Genomic DNA, 20,996 nt, shown 5'->3' on the forward strand with positions numbered 1-20,996 from the left:
AATCATGACCTGGAGATACCAAGGGTGTGGAGATCTCTCTATTGCACACATACAAACACACTCACCATCCACACAGGCAGACAGAGTGAAACCGTGCATGTTCGTTCTGTTGCTTTCGGATTCATGCTGTGTGTGTAATCTTTTTGTATCATTCACAGACTTGCTCAGTACCGCATTAACTTTTTAAATTGCTTCAGGCTAAATTGTAACCTACATTGGGGCTTATTCATAAAACTCACCAGCAGGGATCACATGATGTTATGGGTGGAGTGCTTTTATTCTTTATTATTTTATGTCTTGTTTCAGGTTGGTCTAGCTGGCCTGATGCAGCTCACACAGATGTGGATAATCAGGGTGGCTGTTGGATATGTAACGCTTAATTAACATGTGAATTTCACTGGTTGTCATCTGGACTGTGGCTAAGAATAAGGCAGCGGTAATGTGGCTCCTACATTTATGAATAAGTTCAAATAACTGAGCTGCGGATTTTGCGTCCCGCATTGCTGTTACCATTGAGTTTTATGAATATGGCCCATTGTGTGGAAGATTATGTTAGAAATGGTTACCAGACTATAGTGGCATCCTTCACACATAGATGCTAGCTGTTACCATATTGGGAAGAGGAATTTGTTCTTCCTGGGCCCAATTCTGACTTTGCTTAAAGGAATGTAAGGAAAATTCCACCCTCTTACTCTCTTACACTGTTATGTATTACCAATCTGTGGTGTTCAATGCATTCCAGAGGTTATTTTGTGATGAAGTGTTGTGATTTACTTTTTTGGTGTACCCACTTCCCCTCAACCTGTCTCGTCTACTTATACTTTATAATTTTCCTACATTTCCCAGAATGCCTTTCGGCAACCCCCCGAGAACAGGCGTGAAGTTGCTGCATTCAGTATGTGTAGGTGGAGAGAGCAATAGCGATAGTAAGAGCAAGAGAGTGAGTTTTTCCAGTTGAGAAAAGGTGAGAGTCGCACCCCTTGCTCAAAACGCAATACGTGTTGTGGCTGCATTGCTTTATGGTCTATTGAGGCTTCTGTCTGTGGAGAAATGGGTGTCTCTTTCTCTCTTACGGTGGATTTATCCCTGTATGATTGTTGAACACTGGTGTAAAATGGTGAGTCTAGAAAGAAGGCTTTGGTCTTTGATTCTGACGGACTGACACCTAAACCGGACATTTACTGATGTTTTAGATAGCTGAACATTTTTCTGCTACTAAACTCCATTGTAGCTGCACTGCAAATATCTCAACATGTCGTCTATGTTTGGCCAGTTATCTGCAGAAATGAGAAAAAATACACCATCAAAGAACAAAATGTCCACCTTCACATTAGATTTTTACACGCACCTGAAACCTTACAATATGTTTAGCGCTCCTGTTAGTTTCCTGACACAAATCAAGAAGTCTGCAAACCAAAAAAGGGAAAATACATCAAGTAGGATATGGTATAGTGTAGGAGGAAGCAATGTCACGACTCTCCACGACTAAAAGCCGTCAAGATCCATCCTGCCGTTCATGATCTCATGTTCTTATGGGATTATCAAAGGAGATAGCATTACCAGGATGCACGGAGGGTGAAATCGTTTAAGTGTGTTGAGTTGAACATACGCCCTGTGCATCCAGCGTTTCTGCATGGATAACACTTTGATCATAGAGCTGTGCCATCTTTTCAAGGATGATTTGCGTAGCCAGATTGCAAAACCGACATCCCTCCTGTGGTACCAATATGCGCTCTCTCCGTCCCAGTGACAGGTGCTGCATGAGCCAGGCAGGCTGTTGGGGTATGTTGTGGGAATATCTCTGGCCACTGTACCTCACTGCCTGGCACAGTTCTTAATGGCAATGAGAAGATGCACCATGTATACATACATTATATAAAAATACACAATTACTTTGTGGACTTTCCAAACACTTGGTATGATTTGACCAAGGCAAGTGTCTGTGCAAAGTTTCAATGCACTGAGCATTACAGTTGGAGAGTGGCTTGACGCTGAGTTGAGTAGAAAGCAGCTGGACTGGTGCTGCTTTCTACACAACTCGCCACCAGCAGCAGCACAGCAGAGGGTGGGAGAGTTTAGCTTGGTTGTGATGTGAATTGTGGTAAATGGACTAAAATGTGCAAATGGTCATGGCTTGATGTATTGCACTGGTTTTGTTTTTGAACAGTGTTATTGTTTATCTAGTTCAATTACATTAATCCACAAAATGTAAGTAGATATTCATTAAAAAGAAAGAAGACTAACAACTCACATTGTTTGTTTTCTTAGGCATGCTAATGTGCAATATGATTGATATATGCATCAAACGGCTTGTTAGCCTAATGAAAATTAAAAACATTTGAGTTGCCCTTCCTTCTCCCATTTGTCTTTTGCATGTTTACATAAACCCACTTGACCTATTGATGATTAATATGTGACCATTTTGTGTAGCTCAGCTTACTACAGACCTAGACTTTATACAGACTCAGACTTTCATATATTACTCTCTAATGGTCTGTTATTACAAAAAATGAAGACGTCAAGTCACGTCAACATGCAAAGTGTTATTTTACTGGAATAAGGATTAACATAAATTTTCATATAAATAAATTAATCTGAAATAACCTCTATTTTTGTGTTACGAGTGACGACTGTTTCAGAGACTTGTGTGGGTTCTATGAAAAATGTTTATTGCAGCTGGTCTGGTTTTAATTTTCATACACAATGTACTTTTTATACCTCTCTGTTTGCCAAGCCATAAAATGTTCCCATTCATTTCTCTTTTGTTTTTTTTTACAGAGATTCAGGCACCTGTTTGAAAGCCGATTGGAGATCGTGTTTAGTGGCAGTTGTTCAGAGAAAAATTCTAAAGCATATCAGTATCAGCCAAAAAATGCCTTTTTCCACTCGTGGCCATTATTCACTGTGGATTTTTTCCCATGTAAGGACGCTGATAAGGAATGACAGGATGCTCCATGTAGCATTTTGAAATGACTGGCCCTGGTTCCTTCTGGCCTCAAGTGAGTCTGGAGACGGGACTGATTTAGGAGAGCAGGAGACAGATGAGAAAGGCTGCTGCTCTTTTTTTTACTTTGGCTTTTCACTCCAGGTTCAGTGGAGATGTTCGGTTCCTGGAAAGAGCGGAGCTCCGATCATGTATCATAGTGCCATTTTGCACATTTCCCCTGTAGAACTCAATTTATCATGCAGTCTGACTCATGATGGTTCACAAACAAGTCGCTTCCAAAGCAAACTGCAATCAGGGAAGGAAAGCAAACGTTTGAAATCACAACACATTTTTGATGAAATATGAAGGAGATGAAAGAATTATTTATCAATTTCTCATACAGTGTGCTTGTTCATTTTGGAAATGCACCATGTCAAAGAAATGCTCCGCTTCAGGATGTGAACGTTGGCACAGCTGTTTCTTCTCTTCTTCTTCTCCTCATCTCTCCAGCTTTGTTCACTCACTTTATATGTAATTTTCACTGAAACCAAGCTTGTTTTAAACCTACCTCAAAAACCTGAAATGATCCATGACTGTTTGGTGTTATGTTTTTCCTCTTCATGTGACTCCTGTCTGTCTTTATTGTGATGCAGGAAAATGGCTCAGCGTGCCTGGACACAGTGGGGGCCATCGTGGTGGACCAGGAGGGGAACGTGGCTGCGGCAGTGTCCAGCGGCGGCCTGGCCATGAAACACCCAGGCAGGGTTGGCCAGGTTAGTCACGCCCTTTCCTCTCTCTTCTGCAACTTTATTATTTATGTCTGTGTCCAAATTACAACTTCTGTCATTCATGACTGAACCTCGATGTGCTCGCTGAATTGAAATATTCAGTCTCTTCTCTCTATTCCCAGGCTGCTCATTATGGATGTGGCTGCTGGGCTGAAAATGCCTGTAATATGAACCCTTACTCTACGGCAGTGAGTACCTCAGGTATACCACAACACACTCTCTACAACCCACTGTGTCTGTGTGTGTGTGTGTGTGTGTGTGTGTGTGTGTGCATAACTTTTTTCCACTCAAGATGAACATTTGCCACCAGCCTGTGTTGCGTTCTGGAGATGATATGAATCAGACACACATATTTGATGGGGGCCTCTTATTTTGCCTCAGTGAGTCAAGCTTCAAAAAGCCTGATAATACTTTCCAGTGACCCTCCATCCATTCCTGCTGAGTGATTCTCATCAGTCACTTCCTCGGCTGATTGAGTCATCGTGCTGCGCTCTTTGTTAGTCAGCTGCGTGCCAGGTGCGTTGAGAAGCTCATTGGATTTGCAGTGACATTTGACATGGGACACCTGCTGTGGATGTGATAGTAGGAGAGCCTCTGGGACAGTGTAATAGAAAGCTGGTAAATTTGCGAGTTTCAGCATTGGAGAACAGTTATCTAACGGGTTCAGCCTTTAAGAGGTCATGTTTTTGTTGCCGGAAATGAGCCATTTTTTAAACATTTTTTGGATGTCTTAATTACAGTAAAATATCAGGGCATAGGCTCATGTATATCCTGTGCAAAATATACCAGCTGCCTGGACATTACTCAGGGTTTTACTACCATTTTGCTGCCATTAACAGTTTTTGTTTATTATGGTAGATCTAGGTCTACAGGCATGTTTTATGTATCATTTAAAAAAGATCAAGCATGTTTCATAGTATCACATAGAGTGAACGATCATCTAGCTACTGATGCTATGCTTTGTCTTTTTGCCTGTTAGCAGTACAGTAAAGTTATTCATTCTAACCACTCTGCCTCCGACACTGAAGATGGACAAATATTTTAAAGTGGATATGGCTAATACCTTTTAGTGGATGATAAAAATACAAAATAGATGTTCAGATTTGGTTCAGTGGCGATCTAAAAAGGCGTCGTGGATGGGAAACTGTAAGTGGAGGTTAGAGTGTCCATCTTTTGTTCCACTTAGCATTGTCTCTCTGTATGCACCAGTATACTGTGTTGCTGGCTATGATCTGTTTTGGCAACTTACATCCGCATTATAGAATATCTTCTTTGCCGCTTTAAGGTTTTACTCACAGTTCACGATTTTCGGGTTTTCCCCTTTCCTTAATTGTTGGTAGAAAAATATGAGAACAGATTGTCACGAACATGTGAAATGTCTGCATCCTCATGTATAGTAAGTATATTACTCAGAAGCCAAATGAGATTTTCTGCTCCGCCTCTTGTTTCTTTTTGAGACAGCCCTGAAGCGCAGGGTGTTTAGGTTTTAAACTAATGCAGACTGTCACATGAACAAAGACATCCTCCCCTTTCAGGACCGATCTGCCATTTTCAACAAAGCAACGGCATTCTTGTTGAACATATTTATACAATGTATATGTGCATGCCTTGGTCTTTTCATAAATAAGAGTGCATGCCTCTTTGAGCTGAATGGAACTTCGCCGTTCGTGAGCTGTATGGTTCTGGATGTGAGATATATTTCTGAAAGAGGCTATATTAGCCCACTTCCTTTAAGATGTGTAGACGCTTGTCTGCAATATAGCTTCTGGGGAACATTAAATCTTTTGATGTGGATCTGCAGCCAAATGCATCTCAGTGCAGAGGAGCTGATTTGATCAGACAGGCCGAAGCTGGAGTCATATGTACTTGGGCCACTGAGATAGCCAAAATTTTTCATTACTAAAGCTTGCCAGAATGGAGAGATGCAGATTAATATGCCAGGAAACACAATTAAACCCAAGTCAAAAAAATGACTTTGAAACTGCCCATTATTTTATAGAAATGATTCTTAGGGGCAAGGAAGTGACTTTAACGATTGGACACCCTGTAAAACTGTAACTGACTTTGCATGAGGTACTGGTGGAAAAGTATTTTACTGTTAAGGTAATGTGCTTCCTTTTACCTTTTACTGTAATCAGAGGCTCAGCTCTGAGAGGCCCCAGTGTAGTGTACGCACAGTACTAGCTCTTCTCAAGAAAAAGTGTTTCCGGTGTGTCGATGCAAGACCTTTCCTGTCTCTGACACATTCTTTTGAACCATAAAAATGAAAACACATCACCTTTGTCCTCAGTCAGAGGCTGTCAGCTCAGCAGACCTGTGGTCAGTGTCAGAGCAGTTGCAGGCTCTCGCCACAGAAATCTATTCAAAGCCTCCTTGCTGTCAGTAACGTTACGTGACTCAGAACTAGAAATCACTTTTTTTTTTAGGAAATTGGTTCAAAAATCCAATATTGTATAATAATACAATACAATAAGTTTTTTGTTTTAATATTCAGTATTACAGATTTTTTTTGTGTGTCTGTTTTTTGTCTGTTTGAAAAGTGACTAAATGTTTGCTCTGAAGTGATATGTGACCCTGCTCAGTTGTGAACTTGAAGTTTCACTAGTAGATGAAAGGCATTACTCTGCTTAGTGGCTAACAGGTGATACAAAGGGCTCCTATTGTATATTCTATATCTTAATTATTCTTATTGGATTATCAGAGTGGGCCCATCACTGATAGGCAATTCCCCAATCTCATATAGTATTTAGAGTGAATATCCAGCAGTACCAATCTGATCAATCACAGCACTCTATAGAATCTACATCAAGCTACCATCAAGCTATCGCTTATCTTTAGTCTGTGGAATAAAGGTGTCCCATGAGTACAGGCTCTCCAGTCTTCCACTTAATCTATTCTGTATTTATTAGTTAATAACTCAAACAGCGTAAGACTATCTCGGTTAGAGTCTACATCTATTTATCTCAGCAGTCAAGCCTGGTTGTTTGCACTGTATATTTTTTCACCTCATCCCCTGTCTTCCTATATTGTGGGTATGCCTTTCATGTGAGTCAAAACTGAAAACTCTTTCCTTATGGGGATGGAAAGCATAATGTGTGTTCCAGTACGACACCTGTTTTTAATTTCCTAACTTGAAAGGCATTCCCATCAAAAGAAACAGAAAAACAATCATTTTGGTACTGACACGGGGAGTATGGTCCTCACCCTATATGTCACCCTTTCTTCCCCTCACCCTCCCCCCCCCCCTCCCCCCACCCCCCCACCCCTCCCCCCTTTCATTCTAGTCCACTTAGTAATATGCGGCTTATGTGGGTCTTTTTGTTTTGTGTGTGTTGACCCCTTAGTTGGGCTTTTTCTTTGCTGTGGCCGGCGTGAGCACACTTCGCAAGTCGGCAGTGTTTCCTCTTGCTGTTGTTGGCCGTCGCACACTGTGCCCAAGTTTGCTTTATTCTATTTACATTTCTCTTGTATGGAGCTGCTGCTTTCTTTCGTCCGCCCCTCCCGCTGCAGCTCCAGTTCCAGTGTGGTTGTGCTGCCATAATATCCATTTCCCCTGGGACAGAGCAGCTTACGGTAAACACAGTACAAAGGGCACAGTACCTGGCCAATCCGACATTCTGCTCTCGTTAAAAAAAGAACTTCAAATTACTGCAGGCATCTGGTTGCCACAGTTACCAACCTGCGTACAGTTTTGTTGTAGTTACCTGATATTTTATGGGGCCTTCATTTGTGTTTACAGAAACAACAAGGCTATATTCTTTAGTCTTTATGGGTTTTCTCTGGAGCTTTTGCCAGATGTCTTTTGTTTTCACTTTCAGGTTTCTTTTCCCTTTCCAAAACGCTGGCAGGCTTTATGTTTGAGAAAGATCATATTGTAAGCATGCCACATACATTCAAGTTCTAATTTTCCTTGTACGTTTTCCCCAGCAACAACATGTATTAGTTGAAATTCCTACATTTGTGTCCTTAAAGCAGGATGTAGCTTATTATCTAAAATATGAAATAGCACACACCTGCTCTGCTTTGTCTTGGAGGTTGTAGTGGGTAAGGTGAGACATTTATACAGGCTACCCATTTTTTATTCTTTTTATGGTTCCTAGTTTACTTAAATGCTCAACAAAATGCTTTATTTTTGTTACATATTGCATTCAGGAGAGCTGACAGATTCATGAACTGATTGCAGCCTGCTGTAGCACACCCTGCTGGCACATCTCCGATTTTATTCTAATTAATTCAAAGGATTTAGTTTATGGCATGTACACAGTGTTAAAAGACAAACTCTAGGCCTCTGTGGTTGTGTTTTTTTGTGGACCCTAAGGAAAGTGCTTTTATAAATTGTCAACAGTATTACATTTGGTGTGCTGCCATGTACTTATCCCTACAGCTATGTGGCATGTCTCAACTCTCCAAAGTTGATAGACATCTCAGTAGCACTTTACTGTTTAAGAAGTTTTTCTAAAACCGAGGTTACATATAATGGTAATATGTCAATTTGACAATTATTAGTATAAAATAAATGTGTAACAGTGCTTGAGACATATTACGTTGCAGGTACACATACACATAAAAACACAGTGGGGCAGCAGTAGCCTAAAGGTTACAGAAGTGGGCTTAGGACTGAAAAGTTTTTGAAAACCCTGGACCAGGAAAATCTGGGCAGAGGAAAGGAAATGAGAAACACTCTTTCCTCCTTCAGCAACTACTGCCGGCCTGCCCTTGAGCAAGGCACTTAACCCCCAGCTCCAGTGGAGCTGCTCACTGGCCAACAGACTGTACTGTGTATGAATACCTGTAGCTTTGTGAATGTGAAGCAGGGACGTGTTGTCAATTTTCGCTGGACAAATAAAGGTTAAAAGAATCACACTGAGAACAACATGGTAAAATTACCAGCACTGAAACACCAGGCTGAAAACAATTGTAAATATCACCGCACTTGTTTTTCTGCATATGAAAAACATTAATCCCTCCATTTCACAATTCTTTGTGTAATTGTTCCATTACTGAACTTAGTCACCAGAAATATTGGAAGAATGTGATCTTTTAACACGTTTTTCAATATCAAAGCATAGTATTACAAATGGTAATCAGGGAATGCTCGTACATAACCATCTCATTAAAATTCAATTAAACATAGTAACTTCAAGATGCGACTAATACCATAAACAACAGGACCTGTTGACTTTTTAAACGTCCAAGTGCAGCAGAGGTCTCCAAGCCAACTCACGATAGAGTTTGTGGAGTTTTCATTGAAGGCAGGCATACTTAAAAAACAAATAAGCTGAGATAAGCTCATGTTCTCACCTCTGTGTGTGTGTCTTTTGCCAGGCTGTGGAGAGCATCTGATTCGCACCATGCTGGCACGGGAATGCTCTGCTGCCATGCAGTCTGAAGATGCCCACCAAGCGCTGCTGGAGGCTATGCAACACAAGTTCATCAGTGAGTCACACAGCCTGATTCCCGGCCCTTTGCACACACACAGATTGTCAGCCAAGCAAGTGTTTGCAGACACACAGTTATGCATGGGGAAAATTAAAACTACCAAACAGATGTAAAATTAGAAATGAGCTAACAACTGGAAACATTGGAATCAAAGGCATCAGAAGAGACAGCGCTTGATTTATGGATCATTCTCATGTGTTTAAACGGGGCATTCAAATGTTCCACACATTCATATTTGACAGCCACAGTTATTTTGGGAGATATAAATGTTTTGTTGACAGTTGATGCGAAGATGTTTTCATTGTTTTCAGAAGTGGTCAGTTTTTTCAAAAAGCTTGTTAATGGTGTTTGTCTCTGTGTTCGCTGGGCCTGTGAATGAGAGTGACCACTGGCATCGCTCAGAGAGGACAGAGCAGAGGGGGGAAAGTATAACACAGACTGTGTGGGAACATGTGGCGGTTTGAGCCTTGTTCTGGCCTCCTTTAGAAGTCCGTCCCCATGCGTTGGCTTTGTCACGGACATCTGTAACACCAAGACAGTTGGACGGGCTGGATGGAGTCATTTTGAAGTTAATTCCTCTGTTGTTTCCTTTCGAGGCACACATTAAGTTAAACAAAGCTCCATAAATCCTGCCTCAGCGAGGAGCAATGATGACAATGCCTGTGATGTGGAGGCCTCTCACTCAAGTTACATGATCCATTTAAGTCAAGTTCTCTAAATGGAACATATATAATGACCATAGCATCGGTGTTTAGCTTAAAGTTGAGCGATACCTGCTCTTATAGATGTAACTGTGCATGCAAGAGTTAATATGAACACATCTGACTGTGATAAATATAGAATAGCATCGAATCACAGGCTGATTCAGAGAGATCACTTTGCATAGTACAGTAAGTCTCATGGCATGGATACACCCGCCAAACACACACACACACACACAAATACCCACATACTCACAAATGGTCTAAACTCATTAAATGTATTCTTGTTTTGATTGTTATTGAAGGGTAAATTAATGGTGAACATTAAGGCAATAATTGAACCTCTTGCATGTTTACAGTGTGCAGAGATGTCAGATTTATTATGGAATATTTAACAAAACAGAAATTTAAGGGCCTTTTAAAATGTAGCATAAATACCAGGATTTTGTGTGAATGCGGTCCAAGCTATACTCAAAAGTCTTTTTATAGAGTGTTGAGCAAGGGGGCATTACTACAAGGAACCAAAATCAGTGTGAAACGCAAAAAAGAAACAATGGCGTGCAAACGCAACAATAATATTTTTATGAAATGCCACGATTGTTCTTGTTTTTCTTAAACTTGTTGCTGTGTTTAGATGTTTCTAGACATGCTGTAGCTGTTCTTATTTTGTTTCTTTCCAAACCAAGCTCTCCCACTTTATTTCCTCACACTAAGCAGCCAATCAAATTTTTCTTGTATATATGACACCTCATTGAAGCACATTGAAGTTTAGTCAGGTAGCAAAAAAGGTTCTCATTCCACACAATGAATTCTTGTGTTGTCTGTTTGTGTTTTTAAACGTAAGCTTAAGAGCCATTAAGTGGAATTTAGCCGGATGTTTTTCTTCAAATGAAGCATTGTGCTGGAGTAGCGTATACAGTGTGTAGAACAATAATTACACCACCTATCATTAACTTATTATGTGCTAAAACCTGCCCATACAAATGGAATGAAGTGTTTTTTACTGAACAGTCTGCTTAATAAAATAAAAGCATTGGGACAGAATAATTGCTTTCAGTTGTTTAACTTGGCCCAGAAAGGTAGACAAGTTGAATGGGAATTTTTCATAGATCCTTCATTTGATTAAAAGGGCTGTGTTTTGTCTAGTTTTCACATTTAGTAGCACTAGTTTGTTACGTCTGAGTGGAGAACTTAACAGTAAACAGGAGACGATACTGACTGAGGTAAACGCTGTTGTTTTTGCCATGTTTGTGCCATGTTCAGTCATCTTAAGTGCGATGCTTTCTGTTGTGTATGCAGGCTCACCCTTTCTGGCCAGTGAGGATCGTGTTTTGGGTGGGGTAATTGTCTTACGCTGCTGCAGATGTGTGGAGGCTCAGCCATCTCAAGATATCCAGGGCGCACTGGGTAAGACATTAATCATTTCCAACCCTAATCACACACAAACCCCACGTCACAACTGCTGGTAGGTAAAGGAGCGGCGGTGGATATTTACAAATCCATCATCAGATAGCTGGGGGGAGGGGGAGGAGGTGCTGCGGCTTTCCTGGCGGGTGGTCCGTGTTTTAACTTGCACAATCAGGCTCTGGTTTCACACCCTTCGTCTCAGGTTCAAACAGAGACCTCCCACTACAGAATCAACCGCTAATCTTCAGATAAGTGGAGGCCTTCTCCGCACTGCCCAGCCCGGCTGCTCGTGTTGATGGATCTGGTTTCTCTACCTGGAGCCCCTGGGAACGCTCCCTTCTGCCATCGTGGCATATTATGTGTTGGCCTGTGTTCGGCCACATCTTCAAGCCCATACACCACACTGCCATGCCAGAGAGAGAACCTCTGATATGCTGAAACACAGAAGCAGAAAACAGATGTCCAGGGTTTATCTCTCTGTCCTTTAGGTCCAGTGATGGGAACAGTCGAGGAGGGACTTTGATGGGTATCTAGTGCTTGATCAGAGCTCCTCTCTCATCTGGCTCCCATGTTTGATCTTTAATACGGTCTTAACTTATATCTGCCCACTGCACTACTAGCAGTAGATACATTTCACAGGACTTCAGTGCATCCTTCAAAATATCAATTTGTACCACTTTCATGCTTGTTCTCCTGCAGGTGAGAAAAGCAATCGGATATCCCAGGGTACTTCCTTCACTTTGCAAGATACTGACAAGCAATTTCCCATATATCTTGGAGGGGAACACCACTTGGTTTAAGAGTTACTTTTTCTACACTATTTTTATGGCCAAGATATATTAATCCATATTTGTGAACATGAACAATACCCTCATGTAGATAGAATAGATTAAGTGGACTGTTTGACTCTTTGATTGACTATACAGTTTAGGCCTTGAGCTAGTATATTAGTGAAAAACTAATATATTCCCTCCAACATGCTTTAAGTTCTGCAGGGTCAATTCAGCGTTGGAGCGCTTCTTGGCCACTTTCCCTATGGAGATGAATGGGAATACTAGATTGGTGGAGCCATACTGCTTAAGTAATTGTACACAGCAGCAAATGGTGATTGGATGGCATTGTTTTTTGGCCAGACAGCTTGAGCTTGCATTTAATTAATTAATTAATCATAGAGTGCATCATAGAAAAATCTCAAGATTCTGGTGATGGGTCACAAACCACACTCAATGTATGCAAGGTTTATATGATTAGTTTTAACATAGGTTAGTTTAATGTACTCAAAGTTATTTGTCCCAGTACTGGGGAGTGGTGGGGGGGCGAAATTTGAAGTTGAGGGGTAGAATTGTTTACAACACATTTTAGTGTACAGTAAAAAAAAAAACAATTTCACACAGCCTATGTGTGAAATTGCATAATATCTAGGGAACCTATAGCAGTGTGCAATTAAAATGGATACGTCAAAAACTAGAAAAAAATACTGATTTAATCATGTTTAAGCAAGAATTGCACCTGCCAAAAAGGGCAATAATGCCATTTTATGCCAGTACATGGACCAGAAGCAGCAGCTGTGTATCACTTGTTTGGGTGCTTTCAGACTAAACATCATAACTTCACAACTTTATTTCAAGTTAGTGTTTATAACAAACATGCTGCAAATTGAGGCCTCAGTTACACAGAAACCAGCGGAGGCGTTGTTCAAGTTCACTGAACAAAGAGGAGCAGCAGTTTCTGTCGCAGGCGGCGACGACATCTTCATTTGGAATTGACACTAATGGCTGATGACCAGAGAGGAGCTATTCATGTTATCCATATCATCTCAAACGATGACATTTTCCAAAATGCCACTTGCACAGTGATTGACTGCGCCTTCCAGCACTTGGCAGAGGCCCTGTTTGTTGCTGTTTGTGGATTGTAGGCCTCGTTGTGAAAGAGTGTGGACTGCCTCCGCAACCACAGATCGGATTACAGTGGACTGGGAAGGGCTCTGTGTTGATTTACAAGACTAAACAGTCCCTCAGTATCTCTACCACATCCTTTTGGGGCTGTAATTAACTTTCACGTCCAACTCACAAGTTCCACCTTCCTCTGCAGTTATGTTGCAACTGCGTGCCATATATTTTCATGATGTATTATGGGCGTGCTCAGAGTTTGCTGCATTTGAGCATTCCCTGCCACCTGTCAAACTGAAACGTTTTTTCCTCTGGCAGATGGCAAGGCTTTATTGATTGTGTAACACCTCAGCTTGACAGAAATTGAACCTTGACTGAATTACTAACTTAAGGCTTTTTTTCCCTTCTCTGTTTTTGTTTATATTATTCCTCTTCTCTTATCCTCTTCTTTCCTGTTCTGTCCTTTGTCCACTCCATGTTTAACCTTTTTATCTGTGTGTTTTCACAGTGGAGTTCCTATGGAGTCACACCACAGAGAGCATGTGTGTCGGCTACATGTCTGCCCAAGATAGCAAAGCCAAGGTGAGCTTCCCAGTCGGCTTCACAAACAAAGAAGAGACTAAATTCTCATGGTTCATGCGTTGAATATAACCATCTTTAACTCATCACCTCTTCTTTAAGACTGTACAGGCATGGCGGTTGGCTAGCATCACAGTGTGCAGACTAGGTTAAAGAAAAATCATCACAAACAGGCACATTGGCATGTTTGCAAAATGAATGATAATTATGCATCATTGACCAGTGCCAATGTGTTGAAGTTACCTCAGGCGTGTTGTTTTCATAATTTATGAGCACTAGTTTGTCTTCTCTTTTAATGACTTACAGTTTGAGTCACAGATTTGCTTCAGGCCGTATGAAGGTTGTTTTACATCAAATTTTCCAGAAGTATGATGATGTTAATTAGAAAAATGTGATAAAACAAACAAATTACTCTTCTGGAATAATAACTGTTTCAGTGATAGGGCAGGTTTGTGAAATGTGTCGGACTGCAGAATAGGAAATGTGATTGCATAAAAAGCAGTGGACCTGAGCCAGCCTCCTGCCTGTTGTTTGACTATTCCTCCTGAGCAAATTGCTCAATTTACAATATTATATAAAAACAGAAATTGGCTGCAGTCAGAGAATAAATAGGAAATGATCTGTGGTCCCTGCATTGTAGGTGAAATGCTTGATTTTTATTTAGACTTGAAAGCCATGTGTTAGTGAGTAGGAAATTTACCAATCAAAGATTATTTAGGAATAATAATTATTTTTTTGAGATCTCACTGTCAAGCTGTAATCAATCTTTTATTCTCTGCTATCCAAAAAACACATACACACACACACTAACTCATTCTTCATTCACCTATGCTGAAAGAGATTTAAATTCCTTGTTCATGTGTATTTTTGTAGAGATCTCGCTGTCAAGCTATAATCAGTCATTTATCCTCTACTATCCAAAAATGCACACACACACACACACACACACACACACACAGACACACACACAGACACACACACACACACACACACAGACTAACACTTCCTCATTCTTCCTTTAAGAGATTTAGATTTCTTGTCTTTTTCCATGGATCCGTGGTTCTCTTGCAGATAGGAACCTGCTGTTTTGTTTGGTATGCAGTCTGCTGGAGGCCTTGGCTATAGGATTGTGTGACTAAAAACCCTTGCAAAACTCACAGTAGATCCTTGCAACTTTCTTGTGGCAAAATTTAAAAAAAAAAAAAGATGCCACAATAAAAAATCTGAGTGGACCATGAATGAATGAGTGAAAGATGTGGATGTGCGTCTCACTTGATTTACTAAGAGTTTGAAGTGGTGAACACAGCTTAATGCACGAGTCTCCCGGCTCTGAGTGGTGTACTGGCTCGGCTCAGACCGATTCCTTTTGCTGATGTAGCTCTGTCACTGTATGAAGAGAGGGCACTGTTGTTCAACCCTGGTTCAGATTTCAAAGTATTTGCCCTTCCTCCCTCCTGCCTCTCTCTCTCTCTCTCTCTCTCTCTCTCTCTATCTCTCTGTCTTTCTGTGTCTCTCGTCATTCCCCTGCTCTGGCCTTACCTGGTCCTGTAGTACTGCGAACAGAGTTTACTGCAAGTCACGCACCGCTGGGGATATCAGTATCAATCTGCATATTTGCTAAATGTGCTCTGTGTATTGGGCTTTGTGGCGGAATGTGAGCATGCGAGCTCTCCTTTCACGCCTGTGCCAACTTAACGAGGTGAGCAGAACACGCTGAACTCTATACTGTGCAGGGACACTTTCAATCACCAGCCATCGCCTTCGTTCACAAGTCGTAGTTAGTTCCTTCACATAGATGTGTGCGTTGTATCTACGGGTGGAGGTCTAGGACACATCGGGTTTCATCGGATTTCATAGATAATATTTGGAAGCTTCTGCCGTGATATGATATTCATAGCACCTGTCCTGACAAAAAAATCACACCTGTATTCTCGATAGATGTGTGTTTTATTTAGATTTCTTTTTTTTAATCAAGTGACTATTTTTTTCTCTGGAAAGAAATTAAGCTTTTCCATCTAAGTAATCATGTGGAACATTGTGTTCATGCCTCATGCCAATATATTACAGACCGGTAAACATCAACAAAATCGTTGTCACAACAACTACAAAGTGATCAGTTTCAAGAATCTGTAAATGTGCCAGTTTCCAGTCATTTTAAACAGTTGGATGACCACTTCCACATGAGTACTTAGGCCAGGAGCCACTGGGGTTTCAAGTTAACACAACCATCCATGCGTTCCACTGAGACGCTCTGGAACAGAGAAGACTTTAAGCCTTTAAGGGACAGTCCTGGAGCAGGGTCCCGGAGCACGGTTGGATATACCGAGGATTTCAGCGTTCCTGTGTGGATGTAGGTGTCCGGGCTGTAGGGGTTGAGGAAAGGGACCAGCCAGCTCCATCCGCAGCCTTAGCTGCTATTCTACAGACATTCCTCCCATTCCTGTTGGCATCCCACTGGGCGTTGCTGACCAGCCAGTCAGGGTCCTCCTTCCACCGCTCTCCTGCGATAAGAACATGAAAGGCCTGATACACAGGAGCGCGAGTATTTAGGACAGAGGTCAGACTGGATTTGCATTACTCCCTATAGCAGGTTTACCTCTCTCATGCAGTGTTTTGATCCGTAGATTTGTACGTATATATTTCTGGTGATAAATGACAGATATTATAAACCCCAGGAGAACGGTGAAGCGTGCTGTAGCTCAGTCCCAACTGTGTGGGACTTAAGGCTAATCTTGCAGACACTGTACTAGCAGACTCCTCTCAGTTTCTTTTTTTCCCTTACTCTTCAATCAGGTGTTTTTGTTTCTGGGAAACGGGGGGCCTGCATCCTAATCCTTTTGACATTGGACTGCGGGAAAAAAAAACCGATAAAACGGCAGCTCTAGGGAGAAAGGGCGTCTGGTTTCATTCAAACGCTCACCTGTGTTTGCATTGGATAAGACATCAGGACATCAAGCCGTGTTTTACAGAGCTCCACAGAGCTGCATGGACAGGCTAGTGACGCTGCTGCTGAAACAGTTAGGCTATTGTTTTATTGTCTGACATGATTGGACAGATGAAAGAGAAGTGCAGGATCCGAGCACCACGGCCCTTCTCTCTGTATGGCTCCGCTCCCTCCTCCTGGACATCATTACCACTATAAAGCTTGTTGCTGCTCAAATTGTCTAAGGCCAGAGAAATTCAAACGGCGTGCGATTCAGGCCTCCTGGCTATTGTCTGCTTTGTCTGTCACACGACAAATGTCTTTTATTATGGTACATTTTGTTTTTATTTTCCATCTCGCCTGGAGAATGAATGGCATATGATTGTTTTATTTATTTATTTATTTTTGAAGGAAAAGAATGTGAAAACCACAACACACAAGCAGCAGCATACTCATCGTGCTATATTTATCCTCTGGCCTCCTCTGTGGTGTTAATGTGTGGCTTTTCCAGCTCCTAAACACATTCATATCACCAAAGCATGTTGTTTTTCGCCAACAGATACAATGGAACTTTGTGTTTTTCGCGTTATGTTTTGACTCAACCATCGTTCTGTCATGTGGTTAACTTCAGTCACTGGGTAACAAGCTGACAACAGGCTCACTGTAGCTTCGCGTGTGTGTTTTTTTTCTGTCTCTCTGTTCAGGCTTCTAGCTATCCTAATTGTTCCCCCCATTCCTTCTCCGCTCTATCAGCCCCATTGCCTTGATGGTGAATGTGCCTTGCTCCTATAAACATAGGTTCCAGGGCAGGGATTCATTAGATGAGTTCATTAGACAGTGAGGTGTGATATATTACGGAGGGGCAAAACTCACAGCAACAGGCGACAAAGTGGAATGTACGGTTAAAAAACTGTTGAAGTATCCAAGCAACAAGATCTTCCTATGTGGTCAAAAGCAGTAATGATGAGACAACTCCTTGGCCACTGTCACCAATCAGAGTTGCCAAAAAAAAGTTGCCCTTTGTCTCACTGCCCAGTCACTAAGGGTAACACAACAACTCAGTTCCAGTCTGAGTATTGTGGTACTGAATTGTACTGCTAATGGCCTTGGTGCAGGATGACTAAAAGGATTAAAGGCTTCCATTCAAGTGAATCAGATTGCGCTGGAAACTGCTAATCAAAATCTGTAATTGGAGCGAGAGCAAAGGCAGGCAGAACATAAACAGACACATCAAATGTGTGGTTGTTAATTAGTAATATAGTGTTACACGCACAGTTACAGCATAGCGACGCTGTGTCTTGATGTTGACCAGACCCGATGTCGCAGGAGTGTCGGGACACCTGTTGTCTGACAAGTGAGAGCCTGAAGCACCCACTCACTTGCTGGCCCTGGAACCCGGGGATATGAACTAGCACCCTAGCCTGGGAGAGGCACATGCGTTGCCCTCAGTACTGTGGTCGGGTAATTACTCGCCTGTTTGGTTTAGAAAGCCCTTGAGTGTCCCTGCTCACTAACTCAATTTATCTGTGGTGTCGGGTTGAAACAAAAATTAAGGCCTCAACGGTGTGGCGCAAGGGTCGCATCTACGGGTGAGCTTCAGGACACATTGGGTGTCATCATCAGAAGCAGGTCAAGAAGAAAGAAATGTAGCTAGCTCTTTCCTTCTGACATACAAACATCAAAAGGAAAACATTTAGCATGTCACCCTTAGTGGATTGTGACTCACTGACGGGTCTTCACTCTAAACAGTTTAAACAAGCCCTCTCTTTAACCCCGTCCTCGGAAGATGAAGGGAAGATGAGGAACACAGAAAGGGGCACTGGAGGCATAATAGCCCCTGAGAGCGTTGCCATGTGTGCTTGGCCTTGTCTGGCTGTTGTCCCACGGTAGTGACAGCTGCCCTCTGGGTGCCAGGGGCCAGAGTTCAGGCCTAAAAAAAAAAAGGCCCAGAGCAGAGATGATAGGCTCTTGCGGCTGGAGGAGTGACGTCAGGTCTATTCTGCGGCCTGGTCAGCGGGCCGAGGGACTCTTTCCCCCTCGGGGCCCGGGCCTGTCTTAACCTCTGTGGAGAGAGAGGAAGGACTATGACCGCCATTATTGGCACAGGGAGAGTCGGCCACCTTTGATCCCCCAGTGGAAGCTTCACTCCCAGCCTCACAGCTGTGTTTGCCCCCCCCTCCTCCTCCTCCTCTTACTCCTCTCTCCTTCTGCTCAAACACAAAACACTGGCACTCTGTTCCCCCTCTCCACCTACTCTCTGTCTTTCTCTATAAATACTCACTGGCCATCTGGGTGCTTTAGAGGTGCTCACGAGTGATGCGACAGTAGTTGCTATTGTAGAAGCCCCCCTTCATGCATTTTTCCTGCATCTATGCTGCGTCAGTACTGCAGACTGTTCGTTCTTGAATGTTATTCACTACAAGCAAATAGGTATATTGTAACACAAAACGGTTGTCTCTAAACCAACTAGTTCTTTGTAACTTCCAACAGCTGAAGAGAGAGCAAACAATTCCTCCAGGCAATGGAGCAAACTTATAGTTATATGTTCTTGAACTTTAAAATTGCTGGCTACATTATGTTTAATACCCCCATTTGCAATATTGTTATTTCAGTTCTAATTTTCTGACTGTATCCTATTACTATTTTGTTGCTGCAATGACCCAATTTCCCCACAGGGATCAGTAAAGTTTCATCTTGTCTTATCAAAAGTGCAGTGTTTATCTACCAAGCGTGCAGTGAAAACACTATGGCTGCATCTGTACCTGTATCAGTCTCTTTTTATGCCTGTTCGTGTAACAAAGTTCTTAATCCTTACCATTTTCCTGAATGTTGAGGAGGCAGCCAATATGTATAAGCCAACATCTATTTTTATAGCCCTACCTCTCTGTATATATCTGTCTCTTCCCTTGGTTGTATATCTCAGTGTGTCTCTCCTTCTGTTGCCCTGCAGACTCACATATCCAGACTGCCTCCAGGAGCTGTCCCAGGGCAGTCGCTGGCCATCGAGGGCGGTGTGTGTAGACTGACGAGCGTCGTGGAGTGAGCCACACCCACCCTCCCCGCGGGCTTCTTCAGCAATACTCCAATGCAAACCCTACCACACACACACACACACACACCATCACCACCCCACTCCCCACCACCCTTGCAAGGCCAGAAGTAATAAGCTTTAGCTGTTTTAACAGGTGTCCAGGAAGGAGGGAGGGGTGTTAGCTTCTGCTTAGTGCACTTACAGGACCTTCCCTTCGCCGCTGTCTGCCTCCAGCATGTACTCTATGCCAACTCCCCCCCTTTTTACCCCCCAAGCTTTCCAGTCTCACCTGGATTAGACTTGATGCACCATTGCCTTGATGCGCCATTTTTTTTTCTTTGTTACTCTTTTCCAACTGAAAGCGCCGTCCTTCCGATTGTATATAAGCTATGATTTAGGAAAACAGGGTGGATATCCATGTTACTTTGTATTGCTTAACAGATGTGGCTATTTTCAAACTTTTAAGAACTTTAAATGCGAGACTTTATTTTGTCGTTTAGATACTTTCGAGTTTAAAAGGATGTCAGAATGCACCTTGTGGAATGCCTGCTAGCCCAGATAATTGTAGTAGTCGTGAATGGGGCATTTATAGCTGTGAGAGTTGAACAATGATAAAAGCAATTTACAAAGTCACACATACAGACCCGGTTTCATGTACTTGTACACACACATATCGTCATGAATCCTACAGTATATATAATGTAGCATTATGTGCATCTTAGATCATAGTGAATTTTATAGCCATCGCAGCCTTAGGATTTCACTGCTTCGCTAAATTGTTTTAAAATGTGAACACAAAGTTATTATAATGACAACTGCATGTACAAAACTAAGATCCTAAGCCACTCTCTTTTCTTTGCCAGGCATAGGGTTGATCATTGAAGCAGGAGGCTATGCACTTCCCAGTGTGATGCTGAAACTATAGTGCTCAGGTAGCAGTACTTGACCCCATCACCAAACACGACTGTTAGTCACCATTTGAAAACACAGTTTATATTTATATAGTCACATTGACAGAGACATGTATTTTCTTGTTAAGAAAGAAAAAGAATTGATACAAACTAATTTATGCATTTGTAAAGCCCATGAAATGGTGCTGTTGAGTATTGTATTTGAAAGGAATAAGGGTCTAAATTGATGCTTCTGTTGGGATTAACAGTTTCTTTAGTTTTGCTGTTTCACTCAGTTAGTGATAAGAATAATAAATTCCAGTCTCAACAAAACTATAATACAGCTTGTTGTATCTTTACTTGAAAATGTATTTAATATAAAATGGTATAAGCTATTGAAATTGTAATATGTGCACAGCTCTC

General features: G+C 41.9%; 1 protein-coding gene across 1 annotated transcript in view; it reads left to right on the forward strand.

The window, feature by feature from the left end:
• Positions 1-20,996, forward strand: part of tasp1 (taspase, threonine aspartase, 1) — a 30,804-nt gene extending 9,808 nt beyond the window's left edge. Inside the window, exons 9-14 of the mRNA XM_071534882.1 lie at positions 3,580-3,699; positions 3,837-3,915; positions 9,040-9,150; positions 11,154-11,261; positions 13,659-13,732; positions 19,603-20,996. Of these exons, the coding sequence (XP_071390983.1) occupies positions 3,580-3,699; positions 3,837-3,915; positions 9,040-9,150; positions 11,154-11,261; positions 13,659-13,732; positions 19,603-19,695 (585 nt within the window). The 3' untranslated portion in view covers positions 19,696-20,996. The remainder of the gene's footprint in view (positions 1-3,579; positions 3,700-3,836; positions 3,916-9,039; positions 9,151-11,153; positions 11,262-13,658; positions 13,733-19,602) is intronic.

This window comes from Centroberyx affinis, unplaced genomic scaffold (genome assembly GCF_046629955.1).
Source record: "Centroberyx affinis isolate AG114_WGS23_722 - 3 ecotype Tasmania unplaced genomic scaffold, CSIRO-AGI_Caff_v1 ptg000171l_1, whole genome shotgun sequence".
Classification (NCBI taxonomy): domain Eukaryota; kingdom Metazoa; phylum Chordata; class Actinopteri; order Beryciformes; family Berycidae; genus Centroberyx; species Centroberyx affinis.